Source organism: Typopeltis vanoorti, chromosome 11 (assembly GCF_054136105.1).
Source record: "Typopeltis vanoorti isolate ZY-2024b chromosome 11, IOZ_Tvanoo_1.0, whole genome shotgun sequence".
Lineage (NCBI taxonomy): Eukaryota > Metazoa > Arthropoda > Arachnida > Uropygi > Thelyphonidae > Typopeltis > Typopeltis vanoorti.
This window is the reverse complement of record NC_143559.1, coordinates 136,585,558-136,611,839: the sequence shown is the minus strand read 5'-3', so window position 1 is coordinate 136,611,839 and position 26,282 is coordinate 136,585,558. Positions and strand designations below refer to the sequence as shown.

At 34.6% G+C, this 26,282-nt stretch overlaps 1 protein-coding gene across 1 annotated transcript in view; it reads left to right on the top strand.

Moving 5' to 3' along the window:
- Chc (clathrin heavy chain) overlaps positions 1-26,282 on the top strand; it is a 533,133-nt gene that overhangs the window by 229,534 nt on the left and 277,317 nt on the right. The window contains exons 14-15 of the mRNA XM_090400150.1: positions 4,352-4,423; positions 20,474-20,654. Of these exons, the coding sequence (XP_090256276.1) occupies positions 4,352-4,423; positions 20,474-20,654 (253 nt within the window). The remainder of the gene's footprint in view (positions 1-4,351; positions 4,424-20,473; positions 20,655-26,282) is intronic.

Here is a 26,282-nt window from a genome sequence, read left to right as displayed (position 1 = left end):
AATTCTATGTTGCCCTGAGAAGAATATAATGAATTTAACTAGTTGCAGGAAAGTAAACAAGGAAGGATATCAGTACCTTATTGCTGTTTTTTTTTTAGAGTAGTGAAGCGCGATTAACAGTAGTTCATTTAAAGCGTTGGAGAATTTTATTTAATGTGTTCCGCTAACTCAAATAAGTTAATTCATAAGTGTGCTCGCAATAAATTGATGTATTGAAGATTGTATCTGGTAAGAGTAGTCATACATGTTTGTTTATTCTAACATTAACTATAGCGTATCTTCGAAGTTCAAGGTCCGAAATAAGATTGCTTGGAATAATGTCTACCTTGATTAGTGCCTGCTGTGAATTTAAACATTAAGTACAACTGATAGATGTGTGCAGACTGATCAAATGAGAAGTTTTGTTTTATTAACTTGAATTAGGAAAATTTATAATTTTGAAGCAGTGAATTGTATGTTAAAGTTTAGAACATTGAATTGGAATGTGTGACTTAGCAAGATGTATTAAGTTATTTGTATTGTTTCATTTAAAAGTAGAATTCATGTATTTGCTATATATCGTATATTAAATGTTTTATTTTGTTAATCTAAATATTGTGTTTGCCTGAACTCCCTTTTATTGCACCGTTCATAAAAAATTCGAATCTTGCAGGTGCCCCAAGTAGAATAATAATAAATGATTCGGCCTAATGAGAAGACTGCTAACTTAAGAATTGATCCTACTATTTTATATAGACTAATCTAAAAATAGGGTGGCGCAGTATAATTATAAATTTCCCTACTTTTGGATCGGTGATCAATTCGCAATTAGTTATTTTATTTATAAGAGTGACTTGAAACAAGATGGCGGATTTAGAACATAACATGAAAATAGAACGTCACGACAGTTACATGGCACAATGCACCTTACCTGTGGGGGTGTCTGACTCCTTTTCCAAGCTTGAGAAACAGCAAAAAAAAAAAAAAAAAAAAAAAAAAAAAAAAAAAAAAATGGTGGAAAGGAAGCTTAGTGAAGAACAGTCAAATAGAGGCTGTCATGATGAGATCGTTACTTTAAGACAAATAGTTGAAATTATAGGAATATAACAAGGATCTGTATTTAAGTTTCATAGATCTGTAAAAGGCAACAAGGTACAAGAGGAAATATGTTCAAAATGTTAGGTATATGATGTAAATAGGATGTCATATCAAAGAATTCTCAGTCTGTGGTTTGATCTTTGATGGTATAAGATTGGCATGCACATCGTATCCACTCTTATTTATCCTGTATATGGGTAACATTATGAAAGAAAGTGGTATTACATCTCATATGAAGATTGAAGAAATTTATGTTAACTCTTTACTTTATGCAAATATTACCCTACTTAATAAATCCAGCAGCAGTCTTCAACATTCCCTGACTAAATTGAATAACTCTTGTAATAAATTTGGCATGAAAATTAGCAATAACAAGATAATGAAAATAAACAGAAATATTGAAAACACGAACTGCATCCTGAATGAAGAACTTACAGAACAGGTAAAACATTTCAGCAATCTGGGCACAATTTTTAGTGGATGGCAAATTAAATATACAGTAAAACCCCAAAGTTACGCGGTAGGTGGGACCAACAAAAAGCGTGCAAGTTGAATTTGCGTAACTCAGAGTATAATTTTGCATGTAATTTATATATACAAACATATGATTGGGACCGAAGGTTTACAAAAACACCTATTTTTTTAAGAAATATAATCATAATTGTAGTTTTTCGTACAAAAAAAAAAAAAAAGTTATTTCGATGGTTTCATAAAATATAATCGATTCGTCTGACGGCATAATGTCTTTTTCTTGTCACGCAAAATTTCTTCACAGCAAGCTAATGATTTTTTTATTCCTTGCCTTGTGGCTACAATTCGTTCCTCGTTAGAATCTATGCCCTCCAAAATCTGTAATACTTTCTTTTTTGATTGTTCTTGCTGTGGATTCCTGTAGATCGAACTTCTTTGCTAGCTCACAAATTTTCATTCTGCCTTCAAAATCCTTAATAATGTTGAGTTTTGTTTCCAAAGTCAATGTTTTTCTTTTCTTGCTAGCAGTAGAAGAATCGGACTTGCTTCTTTTGGATGACATTATTATTTTTTATGTGATAAAATTTTTATCAAGAACATAATATTAAACAATCGCAAGGTTTGTAGACTGTAAAAATCATGTATGAATGGAGACTACGCGAAACATGTCAGTGCTTGTTCACAGCATGTGCGACACTGGCGAATGCGGCTGGCGCCTGAAAGATAAGACTAGTGGCGAGGCGTGAAGCAGGACGGGAATACGTACATATAAGAAACCACGTAACTCTGGATTCGTGTAAGTCAGGGTATGACTGTATATCAAAATGAATAACAGAATTAGCAGAGCTGCTATGGTAGGAAGTCAACTGAAAAAAAATTATATAGAATAAGAGAGAAATTAGTCGAAACACTATACTAGATAGTGTTCAAACTGACTTGTGGTTCTAAGAGATGTTAGAAATGCTAATAAACGGAGGAAAACTCAAGTTAAAACTTATATTTTGTAGAGTCATATGTATATTCTTCAGTATAGAATTGCAGAACAGCAATGAAACAATAACAGACAATTCTAAAAAAAACACCACCTTAACTAGCTAATGTAAGATAATTAAAATGTTCAATTTCCTGACATTTTTTTTTGTTAGTGCTCGTTAAATCTGTTAATCTTTCATACCTTCCACAAAGAGTATGTATGACCATCAGATCTATTTTAGTTGGACAGTTGAGTAATGTTTCACCCACTTCTTTATAGAGGTGTTCTCTGAGGAAACAACTCTTATTAAGGACTGTTATCCTTAATAATAGGTCCATGATATTTAATGACTTATGTTCTTCTAGATGAATAAAAGCAGATTTTTCCAATTTGTCCAAAATAAGCTGTAAGGGCAAAGAAGCTGGTAGACACCTAGAAAACAGAAGCTGAAGTACATCCTTAGGAGGAGTAAGAAAGGTTGATTTTTCTAATGGGACGAAAGACAACAAAAATGTTGAATGGTTTTATAATTTTCATTGTACCTTATACATAAGGGATAAGAATGAGTTATTTATTCTGCATTAGAAGAGGCAGAGATTTCATAATTGTTAAATGTTATTTTGATGAATCATTAAACCATTTTATAAGAATTGATTTAATGTTTTGATTCTTTCTATAAAAGTTCATCAGCACATGAAGAATTAGCATGATGTAATAAGGCCTTAATAGTTTCATCCTTGTTACTAGGATGGTAAATAGTACAATTCAGCACAGATGTATTGGCCTGTATAAGTCTTTCCTAAAAATGGAAAATTATTAGCTTCCATCTGACTGAGGCAGAATTAATCTGAAATGGCTATTTAGTTATCTATTTTTTTTTCCTAAGGCGAATTTGATTCTAGATGAAGTGCATTTAATTTCTAAAGAAACTGCTGTAACTCAAGAGAGGAGCCAACTTTCAAATAAAAATAACCCTACAGGAATTAGCATAAATGAAAGTCATGGTAGAGGCAAACTAACTTGCAAAATATGCAAGTTGAATTTCTTTCCATAAGATATATTAAATTTTTAACGCATTCTTAAAATTATCTTAGTACAATATGAAAAATTCCAAAATACTTATAATTAACTAAATAGAATAAATGTGGTCCTTTTTGGTTCCTTCACATACAAAGAAGTTAAGTTGACCTCTAAAGAAACTGGTTTCCTGGTAGAACTCTTTTTTAAAATTTTCCTGTAGTTCAACCTCTGAAATAGTATAGTAGCATAGGAGAAATGCTAATGGCAAGTGTTCATTAAATTGCTGCTTATAAGTTTATATATAAAAAAAGCTAACTTTCTTTTAAAAATTTTCTGCCACCATAGAGGTTTATTAACTTTATTCCCTGCCTGAGGCTTTTTAATCTTTTTAGATCCATAAGGCTTTTTAGATCCATAACTGATACCCAGCATGAAAGATGAAAAACTTATGGGCAGTTGCTTAAACTTGATATGTTATAATACACTTTCACACCACAGCAAATAAAATGTTTTGCATGCCTGGATGACATTAAAGATCCATTTCAACTAACAGATGGAAGTATTGAACAGTAAGTAGCCTAATATTGGAATAATTTTTGTTTATTCAGTGTTCTAGAGTTAATCTTAGTTGATTAGCTGTGGAATGCATTGTTTTTATATGCAACATCTAGATATTTTTTTATAGTATTCAATTCTTGTATGCTCATACTTTCAATTAATCATTTTGAAATGTTGTTGAAAATACATGAACATTGACTGAACAAGAAACATTATTCTTTCTTTTCAACTCCTGAATGCAATTTTTTTTAGGCTTTGGAGCACTATACAGACTTGTATGATATAAAGAGAGCCATTGTCCACACTCACCTGCTAAATGCTGAAGTAAGTTATTTCATTTTCATCTTATTTTAATTAGTATGATTCTTGAGAGAAGGTGTCCCTTGATGCACTTAAATGTAGAGAATATTCTGATAAATTACATTCTTAACTGTTCTCTATTTTTGCAGCTTTGTCACTAAAAAACATGTTCTTCACAAGGATATTTCTAATCACAAATAATTCAAGATATGATTATTTTGTTTGCCGCATATGTAACTTCTGTATATTTTGTCCACTTACAGACAGTATTAGTGGAGGAGATAATAGAAATAGTTGCTACCCCCCCCCCCCCCCCCCCCCAGAATAATTCCTTATGATGTAGCATTGGATACTATAGTATAGTGAATTTGGTGTAGGAAAAAAAATTAACTTATGCTGTGACCATAAGCTTTCTGTTGTGATGATAGGTTGGCTATTCAAATAATTCATTAATATAAGTTAGTTTAAATGCTTGATTTTTTTTGATATAGGCCTAATATGCAGAGAAGCCAGTTCGACTGTCCTTCACTATCCTGCTGATAACTACCAAATCATGGTTTCGGAATTATCTCAGCGTTAATAATAATAAATTATTATTAATGTATGGTCACCTCCATTGAATCTGAAGACCCATTGCAGGAGACCCAAACTATCCACACAATCTATCATACCTCTCTTTGAACCCATTAACAATGTGCTAACAACTGACTGGCAACCCATTCTATTCATTCACAATTCCCTAAGGGAAAAATCTGGTCCTCATTATCTAACTAACCACACTTTTACTTAAATTCTTTCCAGGGATGACCTCTTGTTCTGCCCCTTTAGCCAAGTGAAGCACTAAAACATTTTCCCTGCGTAGGTCCCATAAACCCTTTAAGTAACTTAAATGTTTCTATCATATTTCCTCTTTTTTCCATATTAATCAACTTCTACAGTCCACCCATTCTCAATCTATCATCATAGGGAAATTGCCCAAACTGTTCACCATCTTGGTTGCTTGCCTCTGAATCTTTTCTGTCACTTCATCTCCAAGAAACTTAGGAGACCAGACCTGAGCACAGTAATCTAGATATGGACATATCAAGAGGAATAACAGGAATAACAAGAGATCTTATTAAGAGGAATAACTTCTTTATCTCTACTTGTTGGTATGTTCAATAGCTAAATCTTATTCAATAGCTACCTTATGAATCTCTAAATTTCAGCTCCCAAAATGCATAACATTATATTTCTCTACATTAAACTGATACCCATTATCTTTTGCCCATACTGAGAGTTGATTTTAATCATCTTGCAAGCTCTCCTTATTACCTTGATTACCCTACTTAATTTTACATCATCAGCAAATAACTAAATATTTCCTTTCAGATTATTTCAGATATTCAAGTTAAACATCATTGGTCCCAGCACTGAACCTTGTGCCACATCACTAGTCACCTGCTTTTCCTTAATTCTGCCCCTCCATATACCACTTTTTGATATCTGTCCAGCAGCCACCCTCTTATCCACTTAACCAGTGTCATATCCATCCCCATTTGTTCTAATTTGCGTTTAGTGTTTCATGTGGTATTCTGTCAAAAGCCTTTGCAAAATCCAGCAGAATCATTGTGTAGCTATTTCCTCTTCCAACCCAGTTGTCTCTATTATAAAAAGTTTTAGTAAATTACTAAGGCATGACTGACTCTTAACAAAGCCACATTGCCCCTCATAGAGTATTATATTATCTTATCAGTTCTCAAATTCTCTTTTTGAACAATTTTTCCAGTACAAATTTTCCATCACTCTTGAGATACTGATCGGTCTATAATTTGCTACTGCAGTCTTTCTTAATGCCTCCCTTATACAAGGGAATTATTTTGCCCTCTTTCCAGAGGGCAAAATAATTCCCTTGTATTTTGGAGGTCTACTAGAGCTGAGACATTGAGCCTAGTCAGAGGCACAGCCAGTTCCCTTGCATATTCCTGCCAAACAAGAACTGATATCCCATTTAATCCCACAGTTGTATTTACACTGAGATTCTGCAAAATCCTAAGAATATTCCAATTCATCCACCTTTGTTCCCACATAAGTTTGTCACACCATTAACCTGACTTATATGATAATACCTTTAGAAAGTGATTGCTCAATAACTCAACCATTTTATCTGCTTCTGTAACCTTGGAACCATTAACACTCATTAAGATTATTCTTCCTCTTACTTGCCATATTGCAATAGAACTCCTTGGGATTTCCTCTGGCCTGCTCTCTTGTAATCTAATTTAGTTTTACCATGCTAGTTGCTTTTCTTGCCTGACCCTTGTACTGTTTGAGTTTGCTGTTCATTCTCCTCCTCATAACTTCCATAGCATTTCTTTTTCTGATGGTCATTCTTAATATTATTCATCCATCTAACTCCTATCCAATTAATCCTCCTCACCTTAGATATAAAAAGAAATAAAGATCAGGATTATAAAGGGAAGAACAAATCTGAAGGCCATGGATAACATCTCGAAAAATAAAGCAATCAACCTGCAAATGAAATTAAGAATGCTAGAAAAATACATCTTGTAGGTGTACTGTAAGGATCTGGAATGTGGGTAATAAATAAGGAATCAAGAAAAAGAATTTTGACCTTTGAAAGAACTTGTTACAAGAAGATTCTAAGAATAGGATGGGTACAGAAAATCACAAATGAAGAGCTCTACTGGAAGATACAACCAAATGAGAATTTAATGCAGAAGATTATACAACAGAAGCTGTAATTTTACAGTTTTTACAATTTGCAACCAGCATTTTTACCCTACCTAAAACTAAATGATCAGTTCTATCTAAAATGGAACTGATAATTTAGCTTTAGGTAGGGTAAAAATATATATACCACATTGAAAAAAACTATCGAAGAAACTTCTAGAAAAGAAATTAGTTGCAACTTTTACAGTAAGCTGTAGGCAACTATATAAATATTACTGACAAAAAAAAAAAAAAAATTCAGAAACAAGAACCAAATCTTGTAGTCTCAGTGGCAAGCTTGGAAGAAGGCATGTGGTGAAGTTGCTTGCAAGGATAGAAAAATAAGAACACCATAGTGGAAATAAGTCAAAGAAGCAGTTCAGGGAAAGAGGAAACATACTGAAAGTTTTCCTCACAAATATGTCAACAAATGCCCTAAAATAATATAGTTTACTGTTCAATGAAGCAAGCAGTGACAGAACAGTAATAGAAAATTTTCAAGAAGACTGCAAACAGAAGTACATATCAATATTTGAGGTAGAAAAAGCCATCAAAAATTTAATATAGAAAATTGGCTGGAGAATATTTGGCCAGAAATGCTCAAATATGGAAATATCAAAGTTTGCATAATTTAGAGGATCTGGGCAGAAGGCTGAATTAGAGATGATTGGAGTCAAGTTCTCAGTTTTTAATTAAAAAAAAAAAGTTGAATGTGAGAATTAGAGGAATTTTTCTACTAAGTCTTCCTGGTAAGATTTATGCAAGTATTATTGAAAAGAGGCTAAGAAAAATTATAGAAGAGGAACTTGGACAAGAACAAGGTGGGTTTGTGCCAAATAGAGTTAAGATCTGGATTTTCACTTTTCAAAAAGTTGAAAAATCATAGGAACATAAGAAAGATCTACTTCAGTTTTGTAGATCTGTAAAAGGAATATGACAGTGCTCAGAGATAACTTTTAAAAACATTACAGTTATATATGGTAAAGAGTGTTATACAGAACAATACATAAGTTGTGTAAGTCATCAGTTAGAATTGAAGGAAAGGCAAGAAGATGGTTTGATGTAAAATCAGGGGTAAGACGAGGATCCATGCTATGTTCATCTATTATGGATCACATTATGAAGGAAAGTGGCATTAAACCTGATATTAGAATCTAAGATATCAAACTTAGCTCTTTGCTTTATGCAGTTGATGTTTTGCTAAAAACATCAAGTGCAAGTCTTCAGGGTTTTCTAACTAAACTGCATACCAGATGCAATAAATTTTTCATGAAAATCAGCAATAAAAAGACCAAAACTAAAAATAATCAGGTACTTCAGTTGCATTGTCAATGGAGAACCTGAACATACAAAATATTTCAGCTATTTAGGCACAGTTTTTAGCAAAAATTGCAAATTAAATTTGGAAATAAGCAGAATAAGTTTTGCTGGTATGGTGGGGAGCCAGTTGACTAAATTTATATGGAATAAGAAAAACTAGCTAGAACATAAAACTAGCAGTATACACGATGGCATTAAAACCAGTAATGTTATGAATGTGAGATTTGACTAAGAATATGAGACATGAGAGCTGTAAGAAAAGTTAGGGGTGTGGATAGATAGCATCAATGGCAGTCATATTAAAAATGAAGACATTAGGTTAGGCAGGAACTTGATGTTGATCTTTAAGAAAGTAAGCAGGACCAGTTTAAGGTGGCATGATCACATAAGAATAGGAGAGGATAATTTAGCAGAACAGGTGTTTTGGATGGATTGATTCAGAAGTGCCTTAGAAGAACGAAATGCTTGATATGACAGTATTGGTGCTGACAAACAATAGACTAATTTGATGAAAAATTGTTGGTAGAAGATTGATTAAAATTTAAACTTGTAGTGCTGTCATAGTATCCTGAACAAATCAAGGTTACATATCAGGAAATTGAATTGATGGGGGGGGGGGGGAATGAAATGGAAGAAAATGAAGTCAATCCTTGTGTATTTCATGTTTTTCTTTTAATGTATTTTGAATTCAAACTTCATTGCTGTTTTCTTTTCTTCTTTATATTTGGAAATATGAAAACTCATTTCTCTTAGATATTTTGAAATAGAGAATGCATATTAACAATATGCTAATAATCTTCTTTTTTCAGTATAACAAGACATTTGCAGTGATTCAGTCTGATTTTTTCAAGAAAGATTTTACACTCACATCTTTCTCAATGTTGCAAAGTTCACTAAACACATATCAGCATTGCTTGCATGAAGTTCTCCATATGCACCATAGCCTTCTGTAGTATAATTTATGCCCCATGCACATCTCTTTATGCAATATAAGTCTTTATTTAAACTTATCCACTAACAGTTCTTTAGCATTTGTACAAGTATGTGCATGTTCTCTTCATAGTACATATTTTGCACTAGTCTGTACTGAGAGTTTGAGAATGGAGTTGTCTATTGGATCTGCTGCATTCTCATTGTTTTCCATCAGATCCCATTGGTATGCAGTAATTATACTGCTTAGCTGTGTGCCATACTGGTTATAGGTAAACATGAATGTTACAGAAAAAGCACTGCATTTTTTGCAGGCATTAGGTTCTCTTGTTTGCAATCTGTATTAAGTACTTCATCAAATACAATTATTTTATCAAATAATGCTTAAGGATCTAAAGGTTGACTTGTTCTATATTCTAAGACATGTTGGAATCAACAGAAACAAAATTGCACATATTAGATATACTTGTATTTTCTCCAGTAATTGTTATAGTTCCTATTGAGACTACAGATAGGTAGAAAATTTGTAGAAATTAGACTCAAACTTATATGGAAGTAATTTTAATCATTGTGAAATTTTTGTGTAAGTATCATGGCATCTTCCCTTTGTTAACAATGGAACACCAAATGCAATAAAAGAATTTTTACATCATAAGAAAGATGGTCAACAAATTTCTACTTTAAAAGAAAAATTAATTTTAAAAATCAATAAAATATAATTAGTATTTGATATTAAAGCTCTTTGTGAGAGTACTTCTCTGAAGCATGTTTAAAATTACATTTTTTTTGTGCTTTTATACTAATCTCTCAATGCTCTGAAACATGCACATCATTGTATTGCTTAGTTTTGTATATTCTACTTTTATCGTAGCTTCTTGAGCGTTGGCAGCGAAGATTCTTTTGCCTTTTTCATATTCATGGAGAAGATAGTTATGTAATCGGGGAATACATAACTCTGGATAATTTAAGAATACTGTTCAAGCCTCTCCATATCTGGTAATGAGGGTAGCAGTGGTCAGTAAGTCATATGCCATCCTGATTGACCAAGTGATGGCATATATTCTCTTCAACCAACAGATTGTAAGTTGAAATGTTGATATGGGTGTTGAAGAATGAGGTACTCACGGTGGACCTTGTAACCTCTAGAGAGCATGTCCCCTGGGTGACAGATAGGGGAACCCACCAGATATGGTGGGATGGTCCGAATATATTGAATAAGGACTCATGGACTAACAGGGCCACAGGGGCTATCATCTTGATAGCAAGGGAACTGGCTTTCCCATGGTCCCCTAGCTGGGTCTAGCCTCTCTTTCCTCTTCTTTGATGTTGGCCCCATTGCCCTTTAAACTTTCCTATATGGCATTCCTCGGGCAACTCTTTTAACTCATGACCCTAATGCTATTAGAGTAATCGAGGGCTATGGGTCATTCTATTTCTATCTAATCTACCTCTGTCTTCTCTTTAAAATTTCCTCCTACCACTTTTAGGCATGCTTCGAAGGCCTCAAGATGGCAGCCCCATCATCAAGCTAGACTGCATTTGGCAAGTAACCCTCTCAGTCAAAATTTGAAACCACTAAAAAGTCTGTCCGTTTGGTAACGAACTTTTTTGGTAACGAACCGGCCTGGAATAAGGATTCGAGAAGAAAACTATCAAAAAAAAACCACCTATTGGAATATAGCTACCTGGAATGTGAGTAGTATCCACCACAAAATCATAGAACTGGACCAAGCATTAGAAGAAAGAAATGTAAAGATAGCAGTAATTACAGAATCTAAAAAAAAAAAAAAAAAAAGCACAGAGGAACAGATGAAACCGAAAATTGTATCTATGTATACAGTGGAGTGAAAGCAGAAGAGAGAGCTAAATCTGGCATAATGATCTTTTTACACAAATCTCTTAGAAACAATATAATACATTACTACTCTTGGAGTGATAGAATAATAGAAATAAGAATTAAAATAGACAGAGGCTATATGACAGTAATTGGAATTTATGCACCTGAAGATGGAAAAGAGGACTTAGAAAACTTTTACATACAACTGCAGAACATTTTAAATAAGACCAATCCTAAGGATCACATCTTGATAATGGGTGACCTTAATGCAAGAATTGGCAATAAACCATACAAACCAAACATAGGACTTATAGGAGAACTTAACTGTAATAGGAATGGAAATAGATTAAGAGATTTTACTATAAGCAATAACCTTAAAGTAATGAACACCTTCTTCAAACATAAAGGCATCCACCACAGATGCACCTGGGAAGCAAGTGTCTTACAAGGAGCATTATTGATTACATAATCAGCAATAACAAAATGTCAGAAAGGATAATAGATACAAGAATATACAGAGGATCTGAACTAGAATCGGATCATTACCTCTTAATTGGAAAAATAAAATGGGAACCAAGATGGAAAATAACAAAAAAAAGTATAAGAAAAAAAATCAGGAATTTTGAATCCTTCAAGGTTAGACTTCTAGATGACAATAGTATTAGAGATTTGTACCAAAAAAGAATAAAGAACTGGATGACAAATATAAAAGAAAATTAGAACATACAAGAATAATGACAAAAAGCTGCAAAAGAAAGTTTAGGAACAAAGAAAAAGTAGAAAAGAAAAAGAGCCCTTAGGGACTGGGGTGACGAAATTAAATGCATTATTGAAGAATAGAAAAAAGCACATAAAAACTGGCTCAACCTGAAAACAATGGAATCAAAAATCGAATACAACAGGAAAAAAAAGCAAAAGCAGCATGCAGGAGAATAAACAGAAATAGATGGAACAATTTTGTAACAAAATTAGAGAGAGAGAGAGAGACTGTATGTTTAAAAGACCTAACATAAAATCCTTAAAGAGCTAAGTAATGAAACTAAAGAAAAAGCAGATATTAATACCATTAAAATAGAAACATGGCAAAATTACTACCAAGATCTGTGGTATGATGAAAGCATTCAAAACAGAAAACCATCCTTTGTGAACATCTCAGATAACTTGGAAATCATCACTCTAGAAGAATTAACAGAAGCATTAACCCAAAGCAAAACAGGAAAGGACCCAGGAGAAGACAATATAAACTTGGAACTTATCAAATATGCAGGACTTGAATTCTCACTCAGGCTACTTAACTTTTATAATATGATGTGAACATTTTCCTTCTTTCCAAAAGATTGGACAAAAGCAATAGTTATCCTCATCTACAAAAAATGGACATAAATCTGATTGTAACAATTATCGGCGCATCAGCTTACTTCGTATGGCGCACGCGTGCGTGCACACACACACACACACACACACACACACACACATATATATATATATACACAGGGTGTTCGGGATAAATTTGACATATTTATAATTAATTATATTTTTCCGTAAGTTACATGTATTAACACACACTTCTCTTCATTTAAAAGTTTGGACCCTTCTTCATTCATATACAAGATGTCAGAAAGGATGGATAGCTGGAACCCACCTGAATCATGGAAGAGAATAACTTGTATCATGATGATTCGTGCCCGCCATCAAAATAAGGATATTACAACTGCTGCCCAATGCTCCCTGAATACAGTAAAAACAATCAGGCATGAACTAGAGACTTGCAATGGTGACTACGAGGATGTAGCAAGAAGAAAGATCCCTAGCAGACGATCTGATTGCGTTCGTACAGCAGAATTCCTCGCAAATCTGCAGGAACAGGTGTTGAAGAACCCTGGCATTGGAATTCGGGCTTTGTTCGTGGAGTTGCTAACTGTAGTCAAGCCCTGGATAACAAGGGTAGCCAATGGTAGGCCGTATGTATGGCAGCAGGATTCGGCCCCTTGCCACACCTCTGGGAAAAGTCAAAAATGGTTGTCTGAAAATTTCTACGACTTCACCAGTCCAAATGTTTGGCCTCCAAACTCCCCAGACCTTAACCCCATGGATTATTTTGTATGGGGCGCAGTTGAAAAAGACACCAATCGCACTTCCAGTAATACAAAAGCCCAGTTAATGGATAAAATTAAAACAGTTTTTGCGGCCCTTCCCAGGGAGACTGTAGCATCAGCTTATTCGAGGTTCCGAAGCAGAATTGAAGCTGTGATCGATGCTAATGGTGGTTATTTTGAGTAAATCTTGTTGATAGTATTGTAATTAACTCTGCCTGTAATGTTTTTTTGTCAATTCATTAAATTTAATAGATACAAAGAAGATTTTCTTTTTCCTTACGAAACTGTCAAATTTATCCCGAACACCCTGTATATATATATATATATATGTATATATATATATATATATATATATATATATATATATATATATATATATATATATATATATATATGCATATGCATATATATGCATATGCATATAAACTTAAACGTAGTGTAGATCCAAAATTAATAGAAGAACAAATTGGATTCAGAAAAGGCAGGTCTCGCATAGACTGCATTTATGTTAAAATTGCTAATTGAAAAACATAAAGAAACGAACATAGAAACACACATAGCTTTTATAGATTACATCAAAGCATTTGATAAATTTATTAGAGAAAAACTATGGTAAATCCTGGAAGAATATGAAATACCAAACCAACTCTATAGAGCCTTAGTCAGTATATATCAAGATAATAAAATATCTGTGAAGTACAATAATTTAACATCAAGCTGGAAACCAGAGGAGTATGTTAGGATTGCCCTCTCTCACCTGTTTTATTTAATATATACATAGATAAAATCATAAAGAACGGAAGATAACTAATGAAGGAGGATTCAAGATAAGCTATAACAACAGATTAACTGCTCTACTCTTTGCTGATGACCAAATAATCCTTGGAAGCATTGAAGATGAACTACAAAAATCGTTATGCAGTCTAAATAACCTGATAAAAATGGTATGGAAATATCAACAGATAAAACAAAAGTCAAGGCCTACAAAGGTGCTGGAATTGAGTCTGGAACAGGTCACTTAGCCTATAAGCCTGGAATGGAAAAAGAAGAATAAGGCAAGTTTAGATGAGAAATGAATTTCATAGCCTGATGTGAGATCACAAGCATTCTGTTTACTGCCCTGAAGTCGAAGGAAAAGTTCTATACTTGGTCTCTAGATCAGTGTTTCTGATTAGGAGGGGGGGGGGGGGAACCTTCTACACTGTAATTCAATATAACATTTTGATTCAAAAGCAGATGCTTTTCATTTCACCAACTAAGTTGGCACAGCCATGTTCACATGCGCTGGTGCACAATAAGTTTTATTTTAGATCTGTCTTATGGATGAGTCACCACTTAATATGCAAATATTTACTTGCATAAGGCATATATCACGTGATGGTGGTGGGGTATAAAACTTTTAAGCAGCTTTAACATTTGGACTTGACAGCTGTTCTGGAAAGCAATATCTGAGATTGCATGTTTCAATTCTCATTAGTTTTCTTACTGATTTAAAAAAGTTTTGATGAAATTGTACTTAAAGGTGTAACTCCTCTCCCAGTCTTCTTTAAAATATTGCTTTCATGCAACTAGCTGACTCAAGTAATCTTAGCTTTTGGAGGTACATATTATAATTGGTAAGTTGTTAGTGAAGTTGTGGATATTTTCTCATAAATACTGCTTAAAATATGATCATTGACAGGTTTTATTAATTAAAATAGTTTTCCATAGAATTGTCTACATGTTGTGTAGTTCCAATTGTAAAAGTGTGTGTGTACACACGCCCTATATGGGGAAAAAAGTGTCCAGACACCTCATTCTGCAACAAAAATGAAACATTGCAATATATCATGTGTGCCAAAATTCCTCTAAAACTGTTGGTGAGCCCCTCAGACATAGTACAGTACTGTATATCGTCTACTCGTGAGACAAGGCCACAGGTGTGGAGCTAATTGACTTTCAATAAGGTATTATTATAGGATACCATATCAGCAACCTGCTGTGTGCATGCGATTGCAGAAAAATTGCAACACACTATGAACTATTCTCAAGACGTCATTAGTAAATAGAAACGTTCAGGAAGGCCACATAAATTGACAGAAATGGTCAAGAGGTACTGCATAAAAGCAGTTAATAGCTTGTACAGATGCAAATAAGCAATTTGCTTGGTGCAAAGAACATTGTCAATTAACCCTAGACCCGTGGAAATGAGTGATGTGAAGTGACAAATCATGCTACACTGTTTTTAAATCCGATGGTCATTGCTGGTTGTGGCATATGCTAGGTGAATGGTATCTTGTAGCATGTGTCATCCCAACAGTTAAATTTGGTGATGGCAGTGTAATGGTCTGGGGCTGCTTCTTGTGGTATGGACTTGCACCATTGGTAGTTGTAGATGGAAACATGAATACCATGAAGTACTAGGACATTCTAGACCATGCTTCACTGCCTGCACTTTAACAGTTTCATGGAGGCAGGCCATTCTTGTTTCAGGCCGACAACATATCCTGCCATAAAGCACATTCCATTTCAATATTGAGTGATGGGTGTATGGAATTTGGAGCCCAGCTCAAAGCCCCACCCTCAATCCTCTAGAGGCCTGTTCAGGTGAACTGAACATCGGATATGGGTTAGAATGACACGTCCAACTCCTGTCTGAAATGACCGCTGATTTGCGGGAGGAATGTAATAATATACCTGCAACTAGTTACCAGCATTTCAGCGAAATTGTGCCAAGGAGAGTGCACAATGCTTGTGGCCAAAGATGGACCAATTCTTCATTGGTTTTGCAATAAATGCTGTATTGTGTAAATAGCATTGGTATCTGCACACTTTTTTCACATGAGGTATATATACAGTAAAACCCCGTTTTTACGTTCCTGCAATTTACGTTTTCCTGCCATTTATGTCATTTTCCATTGGTCCCGTCTTAAGGCCTATTATTACGATATATTGTTTTCCCGCCATTAACAACTTGATGCGGACGTTATTTCCCGTGATTTGCATTTTTTTCTTGGGTGGCAATACTCATTTTCAAATAGATTTCTGTGGAAATCTGCGCATTACTTTTCCTGGATGGCGTTGCTTTTCGCTGTAGTTTCGTTTCTGCCATCACCCATGACTTGCACGCTTGCAGCAGTAAAGTAGTGATGAGCGCGATACGTGATTTTTCAATCGCAGTGCGAATTGATATTGCAGAATTTCTGCTACGTAATTTTCCATGTTAGTAACATGGAAAAAAAAGACAGTAAATGGGTTCAGTAGAAGAAAAGATGGCAATTCTGCGACGTGTAGATTGGCATGCCGGAACACGTGTGCATGTAGCAAAAGATCTTGGACTCTCTGTGTCCACTTTGAAAACGATAGTAAAAAAACAGGTCAAGCATTGAACTCAATGCAAAGCAATCTGTCGTTATGTCAAAAAAAAAAAAAAAGGAAAAAAGCAAAAACTATTTAACCTAAACATATTTGGTCGTTTATATAATTCAGATACAACTTATTTATTAATTACTGACCATTTACGAAAAACAAAACTACATTAGAGCCTACCAGTTTCGCCAGCAAACTGTCTGGCTATTTCAAGGTGTTTACAGAGACATAAAAACTAGTAAATGCAAATTGAAAGGAACATAAAAAACGTTGTAAACCAACTAGTAGCTAAGGTTACACATTCGCGTGACAGAGAGGACTTATTGTTCTTATTCATTATCATGCATGCATGTTTGTTGTAAATGTGTAATGTGATTACTGGCTAGCTGTAGTTCAGATTGATTTAGAGAGAGGATCAGGTTTTTCCACGAACTGTTTAGGATTGCACCCTGATTTCTGTTGAGGTTTCCACCGGTTATTAACACTATTGTGACTTCCTTGAATAAGCAAAGTCTGTAGTCGTCATCCAGATATGGCATGGAGCTGTTTTGCCACTCTATCGTGTGGTTAGATGTACAGACATGATGTACTAAGCTGGAAGAGATACTTCTTTTGTGGTTTACATCGCCAACATGTTCTTTTTGTGTGATTTCTAAACTCCGTGAAGTTTGTCCGATGTAGGCAAGACTACAGGAGCAAGAAATGTAATATACTCCTCGATATTTGTAGGAAGGCACCTTATCTTTTGGGGATCCTAAAACTTGTCTGATGCTGGTGGTTGGTTTGAAGACCATTCTGATGTTGTAGGCTCTTAGTATTCTGCTATTTGTTAAGAAATTGACTTGATGAAAGGGATCACTACAGTAGAAATGTGCTGGGAGCGTGACTCTTCTTGTTTAGGGTTGTCACCGTATAGATATTTGATAATGTTTTGAGGATATCCATTTTGTGATAATGTATTGGCTATTAGTGAGAGTTCAGTCTGTGTGTCCTTCTCTTCTGATATAAACTTTCTGGCCCTATATTTCAACATGTGGATAATAATGCTCAGTTTGTGTGTCTTGTGATAGTTTGAAGTATAATGAAGATATCTTCTAGTATCTGTGGGCTTTCTGTAAATAGATAATTTGACACTATTTGATTGTTTCTTTATCAAGATGTCTAAAAAATGCAGTTGGTTGTTGTTTTCCACTTCCAGAGTGAATTTTTTCTTATGTATTGAGTTGATTTATCCACAAACGATTTTAGGTTTTCTAAGCTGTCTTGCCATATAATGAAGATATCGTCAACATATCTCCACCATGTAGATGGTCTAGGGGAGATTGTGGAGAGAATTTCCTTTTCAAGTTTTTCCATAAAAAGGTCTGCACAAGATGGTGATAGTGGGCTTCCCATTGCTAGGCCTTCTAATTGTTGGTATATGGTGTTGTTAACCTTAAAGAATTAGGTTGAAGGCAGTGTATAAACATCTATGTGATGTCTAGAGGAAAGAGATCTTGGATGATGTTTATTACCCTTTCTACTGGTACATTGGTGAAAAGGGATACAACATCTAGACTGGCTAGCATGTCTGTTGGTGCAATCTTAATGGTTTGGAGTCCTTATGATAGAAAGGCAATTCTCAACTTGAAGAAAAACAAAGATATCATTATTACAAAGGCTGATAAGGGAAATTCTACAGTTATCCTTAACTCCAAAGATTATTATGGTAAGTTAAATGTATTACTATCAAACAACTCCACCTATAAGATCCTAGACAGAGACCTCACAATAAAACATAATGAAACAAACCAACTAATCAGAAATTGTGACATTTGGCCAGAAGAAGTGAAGAGATCACTAAAATCCTCACATCTTATCACTCCAAGACTATATGGGACACCTAAAATACATAAACAGGATATACCTCTCTGTCCAATTGTTGATGGAAGATCATCACCTACCTACTTTTTGGCAAAGCATCTTGCAAACTTATTAAATAATAAAATAAGATCAACAGAATCCTATATCAAGAATAGTCAACATTTTGTAAATAAACTCCAAGCCATTAAGATTGCACCAACAGACATGCTAGCCAGTCTAGATGTTGTATCCCTTTTCACCAATGTACCAGTAGAAGAGGTAAGAAACATCATCCAAGATCTCTTTCCTCTAGACATCACATAGATGTTTAGACACTGCCTTCAATCTAATTTTTTCAAGGTTAATAACTCCATATACCAACAATTAGAAGGCCTAGCAATGGGAAGCCTATTATCACCATCTTGTGCAGACCTTTTCATGGAAAAACTTGAAAAAGAAATTCTCTCCACAATCTCCCCTAGACCATCTACATGGTGGAGATATGTTGACGATATCTTCATTATATGGCAAGACAGCTTAGAAAACCTAAAATCATTTGTGGATAAAATCAACTCGATACATAACAAGAAAAAATTCACTCTGGAAGTGGAAAACAACAAGCAACTGCATTTTTTATACATCTTGATAAAGAAACAATCAAATAGTGTCAAATTATCTATTTACAGAAAGCCCACAGATACTGGAAGATATCTTCATTATACTTCAAACTATCACAAGACACACAAACTGAGCATTATTATCCACATGTTGAAATATAGGGCCAGAAAGTTTATATCAGAAGAGAAGGACACACAGACTGAGCTCTCACTAATAGCCAATACATTATTACAAAATGGATATCCTCAAAACATTATCAAAAATTATCTATACGGTGATAACCCCAAACAAGAAGAATCACGCTCCCAGCACATTTCTACTGTAGTGATCCCTTTCATCAAGCCAATTTCTTATCAAATAGCCAGAATACTAAGAGCCTATAACATCAGAGTGGTCTTCAAACCAACCACCAGCATCAGGCAAGTTTTAGGATCCCCAAAAGATAAGGTGCCTTTCTACAAATATCCAGGAGTATATTACATTCCTTGCTCCTGTCTTGCCTACATCGGACAAACTTCACGGAGTTTAGAAATCAGACAAAAAGAACGTTGGCGATGTAAACCACAACAGAAGTATCTCTTCTGGCTTAGCACATCATTTCTGTACATCTAACCACACGATAGAGTGGCAAAACAGCTCCATGCCATATCTGGATGATGACTACAGACATTGCTTATTCAAGGATGCCACAATAGTGTTAATAACCAGTGGAAACCTCAACAGAAATCGGGGTGTAATCCTAAACAGTTCGTGGAAAAACCTGATCCTCTCTCTAAATCAATCTGAACTATAGCTAGCCAGTAATCACATTACACGTTTACAACAAACATGCATGCATGATAATGAATAAGAACAATAAGTCCTCTCTGTCACGTGAATGTGTAACCTTAGCTACTAGTTTGTTTACAACGTTTTTTATGTTCCTTTCAATTTGCATTTACTAGTTTTCATGTCTCCGTAAACGCTTTGAAAAAGCCAGACAGTTTGCTGGCGAAACTGGTAGGCTCTAATGTAGTTTTGTTTTTCGTAAATGGTCAGTAATTAATAAATAAGTTGTATTTGAAAAGCAGAAACAATTAAAGATTTTTTTTTAAATAGATAAATGTAAATAATTGTAAATTCATTAATTTTCAGTTATTAAATTTTGTAATCTGGTATGTAGACTCACATACCAGCAGTAAGTCATCTTTTAGCATTTTTTTTTACATTTCCTGCTATTTATGCTTTCCTGCTATTTACACTTTTTTCCATCAGTCTCCTAAAAAGTGTAAAAAAAAAAAGGGGTTTTACTGTATATATGTACTTACTAACATTTAGAAGCATTTTTTTTTAAATGCAATATTATTATTATTTATTTATTTATTTTTTTAGTGGCTGGTAAATTATTTTGGATCACTGTCAGTGGAAGATTCCATAGAGTGCTTAAAAGCAATGCTAAGTCATAATATCAGACAGAATCTTCAAATTTCTGTACAAGTGGCAACTAAATATCATGAGCAGCTAACAACAGCAGCACTCATTGATCTGTTTGAATCTTTCAAGAGCTATGAAGGTATGGGTTTTATCTGTTCATCTTTGAAAGTTTTCAGTCATTTAATTTTGTCAAGATGCATAATCTTTCTTGGATCGTTGATGCTTAATTTCATTTGGTTTGAATGATATGAGATTAGATGACTTGTATATGCACCAGTGCATCAAAATTAAGTTTGTAAAAGATAGGTCATTAGTAATTTACTCACATTTTATGATAGTTACAGCAGAATAGAAAAGGGAATTGACTGTATCATGATACTGCTGGACTTTGTAAAGAATGAGAATGGGCATGAATCTGGTGGAATGGATAGGGGAGGGTTGAGAGAGACACCCGAGAAGCAATATATGGAGTGGAATCTAAGAGAATGAGGTTGATTAGTGGAGTGCCTCAAGGCTCTTTAATTTGTATACTAATAATACAGAGTTAGCTTTGCAATGGGACCCTCCCCTCCCACCTCCCTCCCCAATTTATATATTCAGCACAATGATGAACTACCATGTGATATCAATGTCACATGCACCTAATATAAATGAGCACACCTATCCTCTATACATAATCAGTAAACACATCTCAGTAATGGAAGAAAATGTGGAGACGTAAAGCAATTTGACCACAGGCAGGTAACAATTGGTGCCTGGATGGCAGGTGCCAGTATTTTGGAAACATACTTTGCTCTCATGCTACTGTGTCAAGGGTGTTCATGGTTAATCCAGTCCTGGTATGCTCACCTCGTGACACCCGACACTCACCTCAAGGATCAACCATGCATGGTTGATCCTTGAGGTGAGTGTCGGGTGTCATGACTGGTATCTCAGCAACAACATACAACAGTCACATAGCTCATCCACCAGTACAACAGTAGGGACGCTTTGACCCATTTCCATATGCACCATGCTCTGTACATTACTTTGCCTAGGGTTCCACAGCCTGAAACCAACAAGGATACTCATGATGACTGCCATACATCACAAATAATGCCTCATATGAGCCAAAGAATGTCAGCAATGGACCCTTGACAAATGGAAGAATGTCACCTGGAGTGAGTCCCATTTCTTGCTGTATGATGCTGATGGCTAAGTTTACATTTGGCATAAACAGCATGAAGTCCTATCCCCTGGTTGTATAGTTGAGGTTCAGCAGGCCAGTGGAGGTGGTGTGTTATGGTCTGGGGAGCTTTTCCTGGCGCACACACACCCTATGTCCGATTGTTATCCCACAAACACTGAATGGTGAATGGTACGAGGACATTTAGCTGACTATCTCCATATCTGCAGGAAGTCTACCCTGATCACAATGCCATTTTTCAACAGGACAATGTATCTTGTCATCAGGCTTGTACAACTACTGAGTGGTTGGAATGGAATGAGCATGAAATAGAGTTGCTGCAGCAGACATGGGTCAAGTTGCACATGGAGGATGTTCAGCACCTTGTGAAATCTGTTTCTAGGTATTTGTGAGCCATTATTGCACAGAGAAGTGGACCAACATGTTATTAAATGGGTGTTCCTAATTGCAAAGCTCACTCAGTATATAAGGAATGAATTAAGGAGGGATATTCTGTTATTTGCTGATGATACAAAAACTGGGGTGGACAGTAGTTGATAAAGGTGGAGTGGCAGTTTCATAAACTGCACTTATTCTTGCTCCCAAACATGAATAAATATAGATTTCAAAATTTTAACAGATGAAACAGAGAAATTGTTACTTTCTTGGTTAGATTTTGTAGCCTGTATCCATGTTTGGAAGATAAATTTTAGTTTTTAGTCTAATTATGGAGTTTGTTTCAAAATAAGAACACAAGGTGACATAGCTAAGTTATGGATATCCTACATGAAAAATAATCATTTATTGGGATAAAATTTTTGCCCATGTTTCATCTTCTTCTTCTCTTCTGTCTAAGATGGGTTGAGTCTTCTCTTGAGCAGGATCTTCCAGTCTTCTGTATTCCTTGCTGTTCGAAAAAGTTCCTTATGTTCTGCATCCCGAGATGTTCTTTATTAATTTCAGCCAGGTAATTCTTGGTCTTCCAGGTCTTCTTTTTTCAGTTGGAAAAGTACTGATTAGGACGTTCGGAAGTCTGTCTGCATCCATGCATACAGTGTGTCCAAACCATCTCAGCTGTTGTTTTCTAATTTTTTTCTATTATTGTTTTTTTATACAATAGTTCTTGTTTGACTGTGATGTTTGTTTTCTTTTCTATCCAACATGTTCTATTTATTTTTCTTAAGCATTTCATTTCAAATGCCAGCAGTTTTTTTTCCTCTCTTTTTTTTAACTGTCCACGCTTCTGCTCCATAGATGACTCTTGGTATAATTATTGCTTCATATAATTTGATTTTGGCTTGTTTAGATATCTTGTTTGTTTTCCAGATTTTCTGTAATTTTCCCATGGTGGTCCATCCTATCTTTATTCTGTGTTTGATTGTTTTGAGTTCATCTACTGTTTCTGTTAGTTTTGATCCAAGGTATATGAAATTGTCTACTTGTTCTATTTGTTCTCTGTTTAGGGTGTCTGAGATGGTAGTTCTGTTCCTCCTTATTTTCATCACTTTTGTCTTTTGTATATTTATTGTCATGTCATATGTTTTATAGGTTTCGTTTAGCTTGTTGATAAACTTTTGTAGTTCATTTGGGGTTCTTGCAAGCAGGACGAGATCATCTGTATTTGATATTATTTATGTTTAAACCGTTGACATTGATTCCAGGCTCATTGTCTATTGCTTTCTTTACAACTTATTCTAGATATATGTTGAATAGGCATGGGGATAATAGGCATCCTTGCATTACTCCTTTTTGGATCTCTATGGGTTCTGTTGTGAGTGTGTCCTTTTTAATTATTGCATTTGTCTTAGAGTAATATTTTATCAGAAACTGTATTATATATTTGTGTATTGCTTTTTCTAGTAGAATTTTAAGAAGGATTTCTCTGATGTTTTCAAAAGCTTGTTTAAAGTCCACAAAACAACAATATAGTTCTTTATGGTCTTCCCAGCTGAGCTCTGCTAGTTGGTGCAATGTGAAAATTTGGTCTATTGTTGAATAGTTTCCTCGGAAACCAGCCTGTTCGATGCCTATCATTTCTTCATAGGTGTTTTTTAATCTATTTTGTATAATTCTTATGAATATTTTATAGGTGTGAGGGAGTAAATTGATTGGTCTGTAATTTCTGCAGTCTCTTTTGTCTCCTTTCTTGTATATTGGGATGATCTTTCCAGTTCTCCAGTCATCTGGAATCTCTCCTGTTTGTAGTATTTTATTGAATAAGGTTGTTAAATATTCTATTGATATGCTGCCTCCATATGACCACAGTTCAGTAGGGATAGTATCAATGCCTGGTTCTTTATTGTTTTTCATCTGTTTTATTGCGTATCTAACTTCTTCTTGTAAAATTTTTGGGCGATCATTATTTTCTTCTATTGTTGGCATTGTAGTTTTGTTTCCTTGGTGGAAGATAGTCTTAAAATGGTTTGACCAGATTTTTCTTATATATTCAATATTCCTGGTTTCATTCGTCTTGTTGTTTATCATTGTTACTGCTTTTGCTGAGAATTCCTTTGTAATTTCTCTTACAGTATCATGGAAGACTTTTAGGTTGTTTTGTTGGTATGCTTCTTGTCATTTCTTAGCTTTTTCTTCTAACCATTTTTCTGTGGCCTTTTTGCATAGGTTATCAACTTTATTTTTTAGTGCTCTGTATTTTTCTCTATTCTCTTCATTGTTTTGTTGGTTTACAAGTATCTTGGCCTCTCTTTTCTCTTCTATGGTAGCTATGATTTCTTGGGATATCCACTGTTTGTTTATTTTGGGTTTGGAACCTAGAGTGTCTTTTGCAATTGATAACACTGTTTCTTTTCCTTCTTCCCAGTATTTTCTGCTGTTCTCTGTAAGATGGAGGGTTTTAATTTCAAGCACATCTGTTCTAAAAATCGACTTCTGCTTGAGCTATCTTTTAGTTTTGATAGGTTGATGTTTTCTTCTTTTCTGATATTATTTTTCCTGTTGAATTTTATCTTCACTTTGGCAGTTAATATTTCATGGTCAGTGTCAAAATCAAAACTTCTTAATGTTCGTACATTATTTACTGATCTTTTCCATTGTTTATGATGATATAGTCTATGTAGTTCTTTATATTACCATCTGGGGATGTCCATGTATATTTATTATTAGTTTCATATAAAAGAAAAAAAAAAGAAAGAAAACCAAAAAAACCTCAACAATGAATTGCTAAATCTTTGGTGAAATAACAATGGTAAAAAACAACCTAAGGTATGGGTGATATCTTTTTAATCTGTTAGCAAAGATTAGCAGATTGGAGAAGTACTTTTTCCATGAAGGGCCCTAGATCTGTTCAAAGTAAGACAGTTGGATAATTCTTCACAGCTTCCTTTATAAAGTAGTTTTATAAATCCCATGTGTAAAACCTGTTCTTCTGCAGCATCTGTTTTTAGAGGAAATAGCAAAACCAGACTTGAGGTTACCTGATATTTTATGTTCCTTGTAATTAACAGAAACAAACCTTCCAAATTCTGAAATAAATACCATAAGTGCAAGGAATCTGGTAGATAAGTTTCCCACTTGGTTGTAAATTAAATTCAGGTTGCCAAGAAATTAATATTCCTATTTAATTCCTTTTCCAAGTGTAAGCAAATAAAGTTTGCACATGAAGTATCTTCACAACTAGGCTACTTGTATGGTAGAGGCTAGTATTGCCTTAGTATTGCATAATACAGAGCACACATCCATTTGGGTGTGTATAATGCTATCCCTTATGGCAGATCCCCAGGGTTGTGCTGATAAAATTTGGGGTTCTGCGATAAAATTAGTTTTTGAGCGCTAATGAATAGTTTAAAATCATCATCAGTTGCATCAGTCTTGCGACTGGTAGCTCAACAGCAATTTCCTCCATTCCGCTGTGTCATTGGCTTTCTTCTTAACCTCCTGGTAACTCCTCAAACCCGTGCTGTCTTTGACTTGGTCAAGAAAGCTGTTCCTTGGTCTGCCTCTTCTTCTTTTCCCCTCTATTTTGCCTTTAGTTATTCTTTTCACAAGTCCATGTCGAAGTATATGTCCAAACCACCTATCCCTTCTAATTTTGATCGATTTTATTAGAGTTCTTGTTTCGTTTATCTCTCTCAAGACTTGTTGGTTTGATTTTTTTTCTGTCCATTTTATTTTGTTCATGCGATGCCAGCACCACATTTCAAAAGCCTCCAATCTTCTTGCATCTTCTCTGCCTAGAATCCAGGTTTCACAACCATACAGTGCAATGCTCCATATCAATGTCTTTATTAATTTTTTTTTTCCAATTGTAGGTTGAGGTTTCCTGTTAAAATGCTTTTCATCTTAGAGAATTGGGCTTTTGTATTGTTTATTCTTGATCTTATGTCTTCTCTTGTTCTGCCATCTTCTGTTATTAGGCTTCCTAAACATTTAAAGCTTAAAGCTTTTCACTTGTTTTATTTGTTTTCTGCTGATGTCCATATGCTTTGTATTGACAGGGATTTTGCCTGTAACAATGATTTTAGTCTTATCTGTGTTGATTTTCATTTTATATTTTTCAAGGTTATTATTTAGTAATTCTAGCATTGTTTTTAACGTTCTTCTGTTTTCTGCTACGTCATAAGGGCTATGTCATCAGCAAATCTT